The sequence below is a fragment of the Choloepus didactylus genome, chromosome 2 (assembly GCF_015220235.1).
Source record: "Choloepus didactylus isolate mChoDid1 chromosome 2, mChoDid1.pri, whole genome shotgun sequence".
Classification (NCBI taxonomy): domain Eukaryota; kingdom Metazoa; phylum Chordata; class Mammalia; order Pilosa; family Megalonychidae; genus Choloepus; species Choloepus didactylus.
This window is the reverse complement of record NC_051308.1, coordinates 239,875,023-239,891,332: the sequence shown is the minus strand read 5'-3', so window position 1 is coordinate 239,891,332 and position 16,310 is coordinate 239,875,023. Positions and strand designations below refer to the sequence as shown.

The following is a 16,310-nucleotide window of genomic DNA, read 5'->3' as shown; positions in this document are numbered from 1 at the left end:
ATCACCCACACGACAGACGCGGGGACAGAGGGGGCGGGCGGGGTAGAGGCCGCGGCGGGAGCCCCATTGCTGCCTTGTTGGTTGGTGTGACCCGAAGGAGGCTTCTCTGGGCCTCGGGTGGACGCCGCCGAGCAGGGTGGGCGCGAAGCCCGCAGGAGAAGGCGTCGCCCCGGCTCCGTCCTGCCCCGGCCCCGCCCACGGGGGACCCCGGCCCCGCCCTGCCCCGCCCCTCGCCCCCCCCGGCTCCGCCCCCGCCCCGTCCATGGAGCCCCGCGTGCGCCCACCTCCATGGGGTTCACGGTGATGGTCAAGGCGGAGTCGTCCCAGTCCATCTCGCTCTCCTTCCCCGCGTCCTGGTCCCGCACCGTCCGCTGATGCGCGGCCCGGATCCGAAACACCCCCAGGATGATCATGAAAACCAAGAAGCCGACGCAGACGACAATCACCACGGTCGCCGTGCTGGGGACAACTGCAGCGGGGTTGAAAAACGAAGGTGACCGTCCGAGCGCAATCCTGAATCCTAAGCCAGAGGGTCGCCGGGCCCCAACCCACAGCGGGCTGCTCGGGGGCTTCCCCGGGGGGTGGAGCCGGCTGCGCGGCCGGGAAGGGCGCCGGCTTCCTCGGTGCTGCAGGGGTGGTAACGCTGTGGCGCCGGGAGCGCAGTGAGCGCGGGGACACCCCCGTGGCGCCCTCCCCGCCATCCCCCCATCGGAAACAGAGAAGGGGCGTCCATGCTGACTCTGTCACAGGGCCTCTCCCCTGGTCCTACCTGCGAATGGATGAGGACTGGCCAGGTTGTGGCCCGACAGGTCGACAAACGAGCGGTGCTCGGGGTGCACGAACTGCGGCTGGGCGGCCATGTGGTTGGCGTGCTCCACGGGGCTGGCCGTGTGGATCACGTTCACCTGCACGGAGAGAGGGAGGCTCGTGGGCCGCACACGGAGCGCGCTCAGCAGGCACACGGCCAACACCCACCCACCCCCCAGGCCACCAGGCCAGCGCCAGTCTCTGCAGCACTAGGAGAAAAGGACAGAAAGCCAGAGTGCGCCTGGAGAAACTGCCGCAGCGACCTGCTAGTGCCACAACACCCAGAAGCACATCACTGTTCCAACAGTTTCTTTTCACCATACTTCATAAAAGAATCCATCCACGACAGACTGGCAAGAAACAAACAACGGGTCCTTCACCCCAGGCAGTTTGAGGGGCACAGGCCTAGACTGTCCCTTTCCTACACCCCACAGCCACCCGACAGCACAAATACAACCATCCAGTTCCTTTCAGATCTGTTAACTATGGCTCAGACAGAGTCCTCCCCGGTTCCTCAGCACTGTGAGTTGCGCATTGTACTGCTACTCGGACCACGACAAGGATGCTCTGTGGCTAGATAACTGTGGTCCACTTCTCCAAGCACAGACGCCCCGAGCAAGAAAGAGGCTGCTGGGAGGTCTGCGGACCGTCTCAGAACAAGCTGAGCCACCCCCGCCAGGCGGACCCCCAGGTGAGTCTTGGTGGCCACCCCGGGAGCCGTCGGCCGCTGTTCCCCCGTGCCCGCGGCCCTCCCCCTGCACTAAGACTTCATTCAGGAATCCGACTCCACGACAAAGAACCTTCAGTTCCGTGGGTGCTGCCCTTTCTAAAAGAGCGTCCTCATGCCTCGCACACAGGTGAGAGCTGAGGAAACACCCGTGCCCCTCCTCAGAGGCCTCAGACTGCGCCCTGCTCTTTACACCTCCTCCAGAAGGTCCCTCAGGCTTCGTCTTTTAACCCTGTAGGGAACCCCTGCCCACCCAAGGCATAACCTGTCATCCCAAACCTGCAGCAGACCCTGGGCTGGAAAAGGCCCCCACCCCGGGACGGATCTGGACAGGTGGTCCCAGGCAGGCCCGAGAGACTGGCGTCAGCAAACACGGAGGCTATGAGTCGGGGCATACGGTGGCCGCCACCTCTGGCCCTTCTAGGTGGGAGCCTGCACTCACCTCCACCTTGAATTCATTGCTGACGTAGCGGCCGTTCATCTCCGAGCAGACGAGCTTGAACTTGCGGTCGAGCAAGGACCTGGTGTGCCAGTTGCGATAGCGCAGCCGACGCAGGGCCTCCTCGTAGCTGGCCATGGTGTCCACGCCTGTGGGGTCAGAGACACGACAAGACTGCCTGCGGCTTAAGTTCCAACAGGGGCAGTGAAGGCAAGGTACGTGGGGGTGCGGTCCCCCTTGGAGGGGGTGTCTCATGCACCTCACTTCAACCCCATTCCTGTCCCAAAGTGTGGGCGTCCCTGCGTGCACATCCAACACCCACCTGGGTTAAGGCTCTCCCCTCCCTGCTCCCCCAGGACGCTCCCCGCCTCCCACCTTCCCTTCCTCAGCCCCTCACCTGTGAGGACCAGGCCCCGATCACAGCCGCTCACTTCGATGCCCTCCCGCTGCAGGCGGCTGGCGTCCACTTCCAGGCTCTCCTGCGCCTGGTTCAGCTCCTCCCCCTCCACGGTGACCTCACAGGTGTCCAGGTCGTGCACGATCTCCTCAGACACCAGGGACTCCTGAACTGTAAAAATGGCCCAATGCCAAATAGCAGAGCCTGGGGCCCAGCCTGACTGGTCACCCTCATTGGCTCCTCCTGGGTTCTCAGCTCAGCTGGAAGAGCCGTCGGGGGTGCTCTACCCGTCTAAGAGGACAGGGCCACCAAGGAGGCCTGAGAATGCTGGGGACCTTCCCCGCACTGCAGCCCAGCCCCAGCAGAACCCACGTGCCCAGGGGCCGGGAGAACAAAATGTGTCTCCCTGCAAGGCCCACTTCCTTCGACCTTCCAGGCCGAGCCTCAGATTCTGACATGAAGCCAGGAAAAGAGGAAAGGATCCTCCAGTGGGCTCCAAAGACTACAGTGAACTCTGAACCTGGGGTTAGGTTCTGGAAGCAGACCCAAGAACAGCAGTAAATGCGTTAAAATTTCCCCAAGTCCCACTTGAAAAGGGAGCCCAGAGCCCAGGAGACAAGCAGCGGCCTCCAGCTGGGGAGAGGGGCGCCACCCCATCCGGAAGGGCCATTACCTGTGGGGTCCTCGTCACCACCCCCTTCAGGATCCACTTCCCTCGTGATGGTGCTGATGATTCGAAGCTCGGGGAAAAGGAAAACCCCTTCTGGGCTTTCAAATTCAGAAGCCGCACGTGCAAAATGGTGGACCCCGCTGAGGCTGATCTTGGGCTCCTCGGGCTGTAAGACCACCACGTAGCTGTCGACCGGGGGGACTGGGGCACAGGTGGCCTCGTTCAAGCACCTGCCAGCAGGAAACAGAAAGGGAGGGTCAGGGCTGGGAGCCGGACCAGAGCCCAGGTGGGGTGAGGGCATGTGCAGGTGGAATCTACACGGATTCCACAGACACCAGGAGGGGACGACAGAGGCGGTCGTTCCTGGAACAGACACCACAGGCCACACCCTTTGTTCAAATCTCTCGCTCACCTGTTTCGGTAAGGAGCCACAGCTCACCTTTCCTCACGGAAGGGAGGTGAGGTTTTCTTAAAAAAAGACACACATTTTCTTCCCGAATGTCACTTAAGCAAAAAAAGACACGTGTACTGTTAAAGCCCAGGACGTACTTGACCGTGGTGGTGACTCTGAGTCTTCGGATTCCAGGTGTGGGAAACTGTCGTGAGTTCAGGTAGGAAACATGCTGCACGGCCTTCTCGAGCTCCCCAAGGTCCTCCCCCTCCAGGGTCACCACCGCCTGGCTGGGGTTTGTGTGGACCTGAAACCATGCCAGATGGAGAAAGGAGAAAAATGAGGTGCTAACGGCAAGAAGCTGAAAGCCACGGAGGCTTTCAGCTTGGGATCGATTTGGATTTGAACAGGTGACTTGGAAGAGAAAAGCTCGCAGAGGATGAGAAAACCCCCTTATGTGACAAGGATACCTAAAATGCCGACGTTAATGAGCACAGCCTGCCTCCTCATCCCACCGGGCTCCCCCGGCTGCGGTTTAGGTCAGTTAACGCTGTGCAGGGAGATGCCAGCTGACTCCCTGGCCAGTGTTACCTTCAGGCCTTTGCCACTGTCTTCGGGGACTTGCAGGTCCAGCCCCTCTTTGCAGGTGTACAAGCAATCAATCACCTTCTTATCCGCCAGTTTCCCAGAACGGATCGTTAGGCCAGCCAGATTACCACGGAAAAACTGGGCCATGTGCAGGTCACCACCTTTGGGGCAGGGAAAAGAGTCTCTGGTTAGAGATGTGGCCCAGGGACACCGGCTTCGTTCTTCGATGCAGTGTTACCGGTGGTGGCAGCTTGATGGATGGACATGCAGGTTAGTTCTTACCATCCTGTTAGCCTGGCAGTCTACATGGAGGTGCAATGGAGAAATTAAATCGTGGATGATCATGCATACAGCCTGGAGGAAGGAGGAGTTGGGGGTGCCCCACTCTAAGCTCAGAAGCCAAGAGTTGCCCTGAGGACCCCCTCCTGGTAGCAATGGCCCTTGCCAGCACCGCCACCCTGGTGCAGAGGTGACACTTCCTACCAGGACCGGTCACTCCAACCACTCCCTTCTCAACCAGCTGGATTCCACTACAGCTTCCTTCTTCTAATTGAGAACTACTCTGGGAATGCACACAAATTTGGGGGTGAACCTCCACAAACACAACTAGAAAAACAGAAGTGTTGCTTAAAATTGCCCCCTGCCCCTCAGAGCCTCATATCGAGGGCTTTCGGACAATCCACTATTTTGTTGAGTCACATCATTCCTGTCTACTGTCCCAGGGGTAACTGGGCAGTGAAGATGTCACAGCGGAAACAAATGCCCAGGTACAGGGGAGTCTAATCTTGGTTCTGAAGTTGAAGGAGAAGACAAACATTCAGCAGCACAGCTTACTTCCCAACAAAGGCATGGGACTCTAAATCGCCCCTAGGGATCAAGACTTCTAAGAAACATATATACTTAGAACTTAATACCAATCAGGATAGAGAATCTAGAAACCTAGAAACGAGCCATTTCCTGTCTTGTGGTTCTGCCCCATGAGAGGCACGAGGCAGCCTCCGAAACCTGCCCTGTGAGGTTTTAGCAGGGAACCTCATGCAATGGGATCAGGGTAAAGTTTGATGAGGAAATAAAAAAAAAAACACAACAAACTCATTAGTGCATTGCATGAATGAGCTGTTTGTCCTCATTTCAACTGGGACCGGAATGAGTAGAGCGAGGAGCCCATGAAGCAGGAGGGGAGCATGATGCGGATACAAGCTAAGCAGCAGCTCAAATGGCGTCTGGGACCAAAATGCAACTCGGGTACTTCATGCGAAATGTGGAATGACTCAATGTCTCATCTTTAAAGGAAACAGAACAGTGAACTGGAGGGGAAAAATCCAGCAACCTGCAGAGGCCGCGGTCACAGGCTCAGTTTCATTGTCACCTTCAACTCCTGCATACTCTGTAGAAAAGCAAGACAAAGACAACAGAAAAGGACCAAGAGGTTACGGCCTTCAAACTGCACCTGGAAAATCGGTTTTGAAGCTCCCATATACAAAACACAAAGGAAAAAAATCCCCCTCTCATCCGCTTCGGGACATACCCCACACCCAGCCCCAAGTATGCACCTGATCACCTTTTCCCAGAAGCGATATTTACCAGCCCACATCCACGCTTCTTTTGCAGACTTTAATCCCATCTCCCTGCATCCTCCTCACGGAAACACAGGTTAGATCCAAAATAAGACACTGATCTCGTCAACCTGGGCTCATTAAGTAGGACCCTCCAAGGAGACTTGTCCCAGACACACATACTAACCCCTGGGCCGACGGCACCTTTCGTGCTAAAAGGGAAGACACCCTGTGCAGGCAAAATGGGACAAAGCGTTGGGGCCCAAAGTCCAGTAGATGGCAAACGTGCAAAATAAAAGCTCAAGACACACTCACGTCTGCCTGGGCTTTAACCTCCAAGATAGAGAAACGCAGACATTTTTAACCCTTTCTCTGAACTCGGAAGGAAGACCCAGGGGTTAAGGAGAAACTTAGACCCTGCATGGTGGGCCTGGGGACTGAGCTGACCATGGCTCCTGACCCAGGGTTCTGAGCCCTGCGCCAGAGCGGACAGTCCCACTTCCAGCGACCGACGGACTGGCAGAGACTTTCCACCTTCCACATCATGTTTTAGGAGAAACAATTCTGCTCTCACAGCCCCACTGTACAGCCTCTGTGGTCTGCAGCTGGCCCTGTGTGCTGCAGTGTGTGTGTGTGTGTGTGTGTGTGTGTGTGCCACAGCTGGGGGTGGGGCCAGGTGTGCACACGTGTGCACAGCCCAGGACCACTCTGCTCCTCCAGAACACACTGTTAGAAATGACCTTTTGTTCTGATGGAAATGAACCTGCTGCCAATAGCCAGGCTCTCCGTCGCAAGTTGGCAAGGAAAGTGATCTCAGGATCATTCAAAGAAAAAAAAATCATCCTTCTCATTAATTAAATTTTAAAGAATTTTATATTTGGTTTTGGGATTCAGGAGGAATTTTCTGGTTGAAGATGTGGCAGGGGCTGAGGAAGAAAAAGGTGAGAAGAAGAGAAAAAGTCACTGCTATTTGACGGCAGAGAGAGTGGTGTGAGCAGAAAACAGAGAAGGCAGCAGGGGGCGGTGGTGGTGATTTTATTCTCACCAGAGCTCCCAGGATGGAAAAATAACCTTTAGGTTTACAGAGCTATTTTTATTCTCATGTTTTAGAATATTATTCCGAAATTGTTGTTTAATTTGGGAAGCAAACTTGAACTGAAATTTTAAGACTATCCAGCTAAGAAACTCCTGGATCCCCAATGGTTTATTCCTTATTCCTTGGCTCATGTTCCATTTTCTCATGGATGAACTGTCATCAAAATTAAATCCTTTCCGTTTGAGAGAACCCTCAGGAAAACTATGAAATTAAAATTCTTCCGGAGTGAGGAAATCTGTCTTGGGAATTAGGTTCTTTCATAAATTTCTAACCTACCTCAGGGTGCAAGGTTTCCCTAGGGACAAAATATATTCAGACAGTCTATTTGGGAAGCACATGCGGTCACTCCCAACTCCCTGAAGTGACACAACACAGAGTCAGGACAGTCAAGTGCTGGGGACCCGAGACCCTCATGGACAGCGCAGGGGGGTCCATGGACTTGGATGGGGAAAATTACAAGTTCATTCTTACTGACATCTGGAACTTAACATTTCCATTTGGTGATAAATGGAGGCAACAGAGCACAGTGATATGAGCACTAACTGAGACTGTGTCACCGACAGAAATCATAGACTTTTTCCTATCACACTCTGGTTGCTGCAGATGTCACAAAATGTCATGTACGCTCCCACGACGGTGAAATGAAGGTAATCATTTCACTGGCTGCAAAGCCTCGTCCTTCATTTGCTCATGCAGTAGTGTGTATGTTACTATTTCACAAGGTTATTCTTTCAGTATTTTGGTAACTATACTCCAATGTAATTGGTTATCTCTGAGATCCTATGCATTTTATTTGACAGATTAGGCTTCACCAGACTGGCAACAGGGGTCCACGGCACAAAAATGGTTACCCCCCTCCCCCATCTAGAGTTTAGAGCTTGGGCCCCGAGGGTGCAGAATTTGCGGGTTCAATCCTACCCTGTGACAACTCAGCCGTGTAACGGGGCAGGGTGCTTAATTCTCTGAACCCCAGTTTTCTTCAGCTATAAAACAGGGATAAAAATAACTTTGACCTCACAGTTACTGAAAGGATCAAGTGAAATAACGCGCATATATATCTGTAACACAGCAGCACACAGTCTGGTAGTGCTCTTGGGTGATGGTGAACATCATAAGCCTGTTTGTGTTTTTCTGGAAATCCACGCCATTTACAAACTCTACATTTCATCCATCTGAAAGACAGTGGTTTTCCCAATTTACACTGATATGTCAAAGTGCTTGGTCCCATCCCTAGCCTTTGCGGCAAAGATTCCCATGGAGCCCTCTCCAAACGCAGCACGTTAAAGGCACACGGCTCCCTTCCAGGGGCGCCCCCAGGTCTTAAGCTGCTCTACTGCTAGGCCTTTGGAGGAGGCACTGACTCTTGCCTCTTTGTCCTTGTAAACATTTCAATGAACAGACTAATTCATAAAACGGTTCCCTGATGACGCTCTCCCTCTGTGCCATGCTCCTTCCCAGGCGAGGTTCTGCTGCGATCCGGAAACAACCTTCCCTGAGCTCCTGAAACAGAGCTACACTAGCTCATGGCACCAGCAGCGTCACCCGAGGGGCTACACACAGGGAAAGGCATGAAAAGAGAAAGGACGGGAGGGTCAAGGATGGAGGCCCTGGGAAGACTCCGGCACCTCCTCGGCCGGAGGGGAGTGTGGGTGCCCTTACCTTGCCAGCAAGCGCCCACCACGAGCTGCGTGTCTGTCCTGGAAGGATGCAGCGGGTAATCTTCAGTCACGGAGAAGGGCTCGTGGGACACCCCGTCCACGTAGAGGGTCACTCGTGGGAACTCCACGTTGAGGACATAGTGATGCCAGCCCTCGTCACACACCTGGGAGGGTGAAGGGGAGGGTCAGGTGTGTGCCACGTCAGCCCATCCTCACGGCCAAGGACACAATGATGGAACCAGTACCCCAGGGGTGGGAAAAAAGCACTCACGATGAAAGCTCTTTTAAAAAGAACCTAAAAATGAGATGGTCTACAAAAGGGGGATGTGAAAGGAAATGAAATAAGCTTCAGTGGCAGAGAGATTCCAAAAGGAGCCGAGAGGTCACTCTGGTGGGCACTCTAACGCACAATACAGACAACCCTTTTTAGGTTCTAATGAATTGGAGTAGTTAGCAGTAAATACCTGAAACTATCAAACTACAACCTAGAACCCATGAATCTTGAAGACGATTGTATAAAAATGTAGCTTATGAGGGGTGACAATGTGATTAGGAAAGCCATATGGACCACACTCCCCTTTATCTAGTTTATCGATGGATGAGTAGAAAAATGGGGGAAGAAAAAAAAAAAAGGTACCCAGTGTTCTTTTTTACTTTAATTGTTCTTTTTCACTTTAATTTTTATTCTTATTATTTTTGTGTGTGTGGTAATGAAAATGTCAAAAATTAATTTTGGTGATGAATGCACAACTATATAATGGTACTGTGAACAACTGAATGTATGCTTTGTTTTGTATGACTGCATGGTATGTGAATATATCTCAACAAAATGAATTAAAAAAAGAGAAAATGATGTGATGGAATATGCACAAAATTGTATTTATATAATTTACTTGAATGAAGTGGAAATGTAAGCCAATACATTGTATGTAAAGATGTTTATAGAATATACAATATAGAATATAGGGGACCCAGAGATAGACAGCAGTTAGTGAAGGGGGAACGATAATCTAATAAGAACAGATAAGATATTGAGGGTAATCTTCATGATATGGGAATTCTCAGGAAGGACTATGGTTTGTTAATTTTCTCGTGGTATGGTAGGAGCATATTGGAAGCAATGAAGTTATTCAGGATATTTGTTTTTCCTATTCCTTTGTTTTATTTTGTCTGGAAGTTATTTTTTATTTTTTGATAAATAAAGTTAATTAAAACAAACAAACAAACAAACAAAAAAACGAGACGGTCTGCAAACACATCTCAACAAAAAAAGGGCCACGGCAATGCTGTCGTATCCAGGGCTTTTCAAATCAGGTGGCTTTGCTTGTTAAAAGGGCCAAAAAGGGGAGCTGCCCTGTAATTCTCTCCTGCCAAGAGCATGACACAGAAAATTCTCCTATCAGCAGGCTGCAGACTCTGCCACTAACCACGTAGCTTAGACGGCCAGTTCCTCTTCTGGATCAAAATTAAAAGCATCTCCAGTCCCAGAATAAGGTACACTGTAGTATGCATATTTTTTTTTTTCAATTCAAAGTTGAAGATCTAAGTAAAGATAAACATATAGTGCAGACAGTACGCCAAAGTAAACGGGCTTTCGTATCACGAATGAGCATCTCTCTCACGTTTCCCTGGCAGTTAAGGGAGCTGCTGGTTGTGGGTTCTGAGGCCTTGTTGGCTCTGGTGTTTCCTGAGTCTTGTCATTAGAGGACGAGGCAAGACACTCAGGAACACAGGCAAGAAGAAAAGGATCTGGTAGGTGGTATAATTCCTGTAAATGTGTTTCTAAAAAGCTCACCCAATATATATTTAAATCCCCAAAAAACAAAACCAAAGGAGAGAGCTCGAATAGACCAGGAACATTAAAATAAATGAAGAAATCATCAAAGAATACTTCCCCAAGAAAAGCAGCTGCTCCTGATGAGTTTATTAGGGGGAAAAAAAAAAATCAAACCTGTAAGGAACAATAATCCCCATATTACATAAAATATCTTAAATAAAGATATTGCACCCTAATCCACTTTTGCAAGATAAAAATTTTAAGTTTCGTTTAACTTTCTGTTTAAAACAAGTTCTGTAATATAGGCTCTTTCAGAAAGCAATTTGTATTATCCCCCAGTTTTTAAAGACTTGAAGTTTTCCAGGGGATTAATAGAGTAACACTATATTTAAATATCAGTAGTGTTTGGTCAAAATCCACAAGAACATTTTGAGAACAGACCAATAGAATTATGACAGTTTTCTAATTTCCCTGAAAACAGCCTTGGTGATTAGGACAGTAAAATCAAAAACCTGCAGATGGCTCCTACAGGAAGACTCGAGACAAGGTGAGCCGGAAACGAAAGGAGGGGTGACAAGTCCCAAGAGGGGGAGAGCCTGGGGGGAAGATGGTGGAGAAAAGTAAGGGGGCTTCCAACGCCCCTGTGAACAGGAGAAACCCTAAAAGAGTCAACGGCATGCATCCGGAAGGAATTTTGCATGCTCTGATATACAGGTGAGTGCCCATGTCTGGGATAAGGTCTGGAGGGGCCGATGCTGTCTGGGTCCTCCTGGGCACACCCCCAGCCAGCTGGCCAGAGCCCCCTTCCCGGCCGAGGCCCTGCCAAAGAGAGAACGTTAAAAACCAAATGATATCGAGCAGGACGTGGGCACTAGGGAAGAAAAAAAGAGCCAGACAGAGAAGAGCAGACCCAGGAAACGTCAGAGGATATGAGGCCGTATTTTTTAACAACCCATGAAAACAATGGAAGGGAGAATTCTAGTTATAAAGGTAGAAAAGCTAGCTTTTCCAACTCCCTCTTCTGAAAGTATGGGAAAATTAATTTCAGGCAAAAGTGAGAGGGAAAAAGGATCACATTTAAATCCCACACAAAGTTTTTAGAAGAAAAAAAAAAGAAACTTTTGGAAAATAACATCCCTTTAGACAATGAAAGCATACTGGAAAGACATGTCTACAAGAGATGAAAACTATAACCTAGTATACGAAAACACAAAAAAGACATTATGAAAATGACACAAAACATAAAACAGATCGTAATTAGAGTGACTTCAGAAATGAGGTGACATCAGAACCTAGAAAATAGATTAGCTTAAAATGTATACAGGGTTCCTATTTGGAATAACAGGAATGGTGTTTTTTTTGGTAATGGATGATGATGATGGTAGCACAACATTGTGAATGCAATTAATCCACATTGAAATATATTTCTGAATGTTATTAAAAGGGGAAATGTTAAGATTATATATATGGTAACAAAATAAAAATATTTTTAAAAATCCATGGGACTACACTACACAAACAGTGAACCCTAAGTTGAACCATGGACTTTAATTAATAGTACAATTACAAAAATGTGCTATCATCAATTGTGACAAATGTTCCACCAATGCAAGGTGTTCCTAATAAGGTGATGCATGGGAATCCTGTATTTTATATGCATGATTGTTCTATAAACTTACGTCTCTAATAAAGGGGAAAAAAAGAAAGAAAAAAAAAAAGGAAAAAAAAAAAAAAAAGAAATGAGGTGACAGAGACCAGGAAAGAGTTTAATAGATAGTGACAGAGAGAGATAACAGGTAAAAAATATCCAACATAAGAGAAAAGGGGTCCCCAAAGAAGAAAACCAAAGGAATGGAGCCGAATACTAAAAACATATAACAATAATAATGTGAATAATAAAAACTCTGCTGAAATACCAAAATGTTTGAAACTGCATCCCAAAAGGGCATACCACAGATCTGGGAAAAGAGACCCGGAGCAACCAAAGCATATTCATAAAATTAATCGACTTTTAAGGAAAAAAAAATGTTTTGGGCATCCAAACAAAAAGACAATGTCTCATAAGGGAAAGAAAATCAGACTGTCATCAGACTTTACTAGCAACATTTCATGTCAGAAGACAATGGTGAAATATATTTTCTTTTCTTAGGAATCTTAAATATGAGTCAGAGATTTTATATCCAACCAAACTCACCTTTGGTATAAAGACCACAACAAACTATTAAAACCACGTAAGGATTCAGGGATTATTGCTCCTATGGGCCCTTCTGGACCAAAATGGCCAGACAAATGCTGCACAGAGCTTGGACGGCATGGAGTTCCACCAGCTGCTTACGTCACATGAAGAGACACAACCAGACACATGCGCCTCCTGCCAAACACGCAAACCGGAATCGGATCCCACCCCCACTCCCCAGGGTCTAAAGAGGCTGGTGGATCATGCTAAATGACGCCCCGGGGTGCCCTTGGCCAAATCCAGACTGAGAAACTCTAAGGGACAAAAAGCCCGCTTTGGTCAAGGAGGAAAGAAAGGAAATCTAAAGATGAAAAGAAACTCAAAACATGTATCAACCAATCACAATGTGTAGCCCTTCTCTGGATCCTGATTCAACAAACAAACAAAACCTGGAAAATTTGTTTTCAAATGATAAAATGTGAAAGTTGAACATGGGATGGATATTTGATATTAGGAATTATTGCTAATTTTTTTGAAGATGTGAACAAATATTGTGATTATGCTTATCTTTTAAAGTTACATAATGAAATATTTATGAATGAAATGCTATAATAATCTGGGATTTGCTTGAAAATTATTAACAGGGGGGTGGAGGGGAATAAGTGGGTGGGGGTAACGAAACAAGATTGGCCAAGAGTTGATAACTGTTAATGCTGGGTGAAGGGCTCATGGGATTGTTCTTTATACTAATCTACTTTCACTTATGTTTGAAATTTTCCATACTGAAATTGTTTTTTTAAAAAATGTTATCAGAAGAGCTGTAAGAAACAATATATAAATACAGGTTACTGTTACTACAACAGAACTGTAACTAAAATGTCCACCTATGCAGTAAAAAATTTTCTCCGGACTATACCTGCTGTAGTTTCTTGAAAAAAATTATGGTAAAAGTTTTTTTACCGTATGTAAACAAAATTTACGTATATAAACAAAAATTACATCAGTAAGAGACAAATGTTAACAACTGGACAGTCACTTTATCTTTCCACTGCCAGGTCCTTTTTTTCCTTTCTTTTTGTGCTCTTACATTTGTATCTATCTTGTAACTGTTTAAAACAATGTTATGTTTTAGCAACTACTGGTACAATATGGCAATACGTCAGCTCTTGGTCACTAACTCCATGAACCAACTAAAATTAGGTCTAACCCTAAATCAAAAGAAGAAATGATTTGCCGAATTTTAATGAGAAGTCTTCTAAGTTTACAGCACCCCCTCATTTCCCAACACACAGCGATTTTTCCTGTGATACTTCCTTTTTATCACTGCTGAAACACTAGCTTTGCAAAGATATGAGATCATCAGAAAGAATACAAATAGTGTGATCTGGTGTGAAACCTGATCTGCCCTGGGCTGGTCGATTGTGTGGAGTTCAACACACGTCAAGATTGCTGGTTCCTTGAAAATGTAAAATATCTTGTCGAGCCCCCGCTTGGTGGGGCCAAGACCTTAAATACCAAAAATAAATAAATACAAGGATCTTAACCCCATGTTTTAAGCAAATTCTGCCTATTTCATTAGCAGCATATTTTGAATTTAAAATACGTAATTTCTTTATGGCAATATTCCATACATAAAATACAAACATGCAAGAAAACCTAGGCTTTCCTTGGAAATGCGTTAAATGGGTTTAATTTGCTGTCCCATTACCCATACACACAGAATGCATAAAATCACAAATATACATCGACCATAAACAGCGAGCCACCTGCAAGTTTGCAGTACCCAGTTACTCTCTCTTAAAGACCGTAACTGGTGAGTTTCTGTTCCCTCACCTCATTCAACTTCCAGTGGAATTCTGCAGGTTTGTATTTCTTCTCCTCGGAAGGATCCTGCCGGAGGAGGAAAATCAGCCGGCAGCCGTGGACGTAGAGCGAATAGTGGTGCCTGTTCATGTCTGCAGAGACAATTTCCACTGGTAAAGTGCCAACTTAAGACCCGAAGGAGAAATAAAAGCTATTTCTTTAACGGATTTTGAGGGCACAATTTTACATGCACAAAAAAACTCCTTGGCTGGGCCAAGACTTGGACTTTACTGGGTGGCGAGGCCCACAGTGACTGCCGACGATCCACTGAGTAAAACTAACAAGTAACGAAGCTGCCTCTCTGTATTTGTGCCTCCCAGAACTAGAGAAGAAAGCGTATCACCCACTGGCCTATCTAGAACTTCCAGGGGTGAAAATGGCCTCTATTGACCACTGCGCTGGACAGCACAGGATGAGGGCGTGAGAAAAGCGTGATGTCATGCAGAGCAGAATGAACCTGCCTGTTTTGTCTGAACTGCAAAGAATCGTCTCTTTCTTCCTGCCAAAGGGCCCGTGCCGCATCCACACGGAGATCATGAAAGGCTCCTTGGGGTCAACGGAGACAACACCCTCTGGGACCCTCACAGCCTGGGTGCCGTTGAACTCGAAGACCTGGTCGCTGTCGTGGGCGTTGTCGGTGGGGAGCCCAGCCGTCCAGTTGACGGAGCTGCTTGGCGACGGGAGCAGCTCGGCAGTGCCAGGGGCAGCACCTGAAACAACCGCGGCATTTAGGACAGGTTACAGGAAGGACTCGGATGCCTGAAGGGTTGGAAAAGCACTCCAGGCTCTGTCCTTACTGTAGGGTTATACAATTTGCTGGTTCCAGTTTTCTTTTCCTTAAAAATGTGGTTTTTATTGCAAAAATATCATAAATAATCACCGTGGATATTTTAAAAAAGGAGGAGGAAAGAAGGAAGGAAGGAAGAAAAGATTATCTGTAATCCCACCCAAATATATCCACCACTATTAACATTTAGGATAAACCCTCAATGTTTCCCTGTGAATATACACACATATGTATATATAGTGTTACTCTATTAATTTAACCCACTGGTGCTATTCTATTAATTTCAAATGCCTGACACCGCTTTGTCATACAGATGTGCCGTACTCTGTTTAACCCACGTCCCGAGGGATCCCACAGCCGTTCCTCATTTTTTCCCACTATAATTCTCACCTTCATGGTGTCATGATTATTCCCTTAGGATAAATTCCTACAAATGGCATTGCTAAGTCAAGGAACATGAAAAAGCATTGCAATTTTTGTTATGGATTGCACCAAGTTCAAATTTCCCTTAATTTTTTTCCATGGAAAAGATTCTACAACTTTTCTCAGGCACCTGGTCCTCAGTTCCAAGGGGCAGCAGGACCCCGTGGCCCAGCAGTCTTTTGAGGAATGTCAGAGCCAGGTTGCAGTCCCAGCTCTGGCCCTGCCTATCGGGTGACTCTGGACAAGCTACTTAACCTTCTTAGTATCAATTCTTTCCTCTACAAAACGGAGCTCAATTCCATCTCCTTCTTAGGCCCATTGGGAAGAGTCAATGAACGAACACACATGGGATACCTGGTATACAGTAAGCACTCAAATATTCTTAACTTCAAACTGTTCTGCTGAGAGAATGCTCATTTAATGCCATAAAAAATAAAGGCATTATGAGAAAGAAAATAAGTTTTAAATATTACACTTATATGCAGAGTTTAATATAGAAAATACCCCAGAACTCTAAACTTACACATATTTGGGTACATGATTATGACTATTTGGACCCAAAGCCACAAAACATCATAGTCATCACTCGCATGAGACAATACACTGTCTACTTTTTTCCTCTTGATTATTCACCATGTAACAAATTTCAATTATATACGAAGAACAACTGTCTAACTCTAACTGTTGTTATCAGGCTGGTGAAAAGACAGATCAATATTCAAAATGCCCCCCTGCCAAGCTGATTCCGAGTAGCTCTAAAAACACAGAAGACACCTCTGATTATGTACAGGCCACTGAATTTACTGGTGTTTATCACTGGCCAAGGAAAACAGTCATCCCCAGCATCTTCCATGAGAGGAGCCCAGACTCCCTTTACCTCATTTAGATAAAACAGAAACACATCCACAACCAATGGTAAGGAAAGACGGTTAGCTGTTTTGGTCAGATGCATGAT

At 47.4% G+C, this 16,310-nt stretch overlaps 1 protein-coding gene across 4 annotated transcripts in view; it reads right to left on the bottom strand.

Moving 5' to 3' along the window:
- The window catches only part of CLSTN1 (calsyntenin 1), an 83,554-nt gene that overhangs the window by 1,711 nt on the left and 65,533 nt on the right, over positions 1-16,310 (bottom strand). For 2 of the 4 annotated variants that reach the window (XM_037828580.1, XM_037828581.1), the window contains 11 exons: positions 14,607-14,855; positions 14,116-14,237; positions 8,331-8,493; positions 5,350-5,406; positions 4,023-4,180; positions 3,590-3,738; positions 3,044-3,270; positions 2,371-2,541; positions 1,977-2,122; positions 770-905; positions 285-469 (listed from right to left, as the gene is read on the bottom strand). In XM_037828580.1, the coding sequence (XP_037684508.1) occupies positions 285-469; positions 770-905; positions 1,977-2,122; positions 2,371-2,541; positions 3,044-3,270; positions 3,590-3,738; positions 4,023-4,180; positions 5,350-5,406; positions 8,331-8,493; positions 14,116-14,237; positions 14,607-14,855 (1,763 nt within the window). The remainder of the gene's footprint in view (positions 1-284; positions 470-769; positions 906-1,976; positions 2,123-2,370; positions 2,542-3,043; positions 3,271-3,589; positions 3,739-4,022; positions 4,181-5,349; positions 5,407-8,330; positions 8,494-14,115; positions 14,238-14,606; positions 14,856-16,310) is intronic. The other 2 variants (XM_037828582.1, XM_037828583.1) reach the window with 1 other exon arrangement.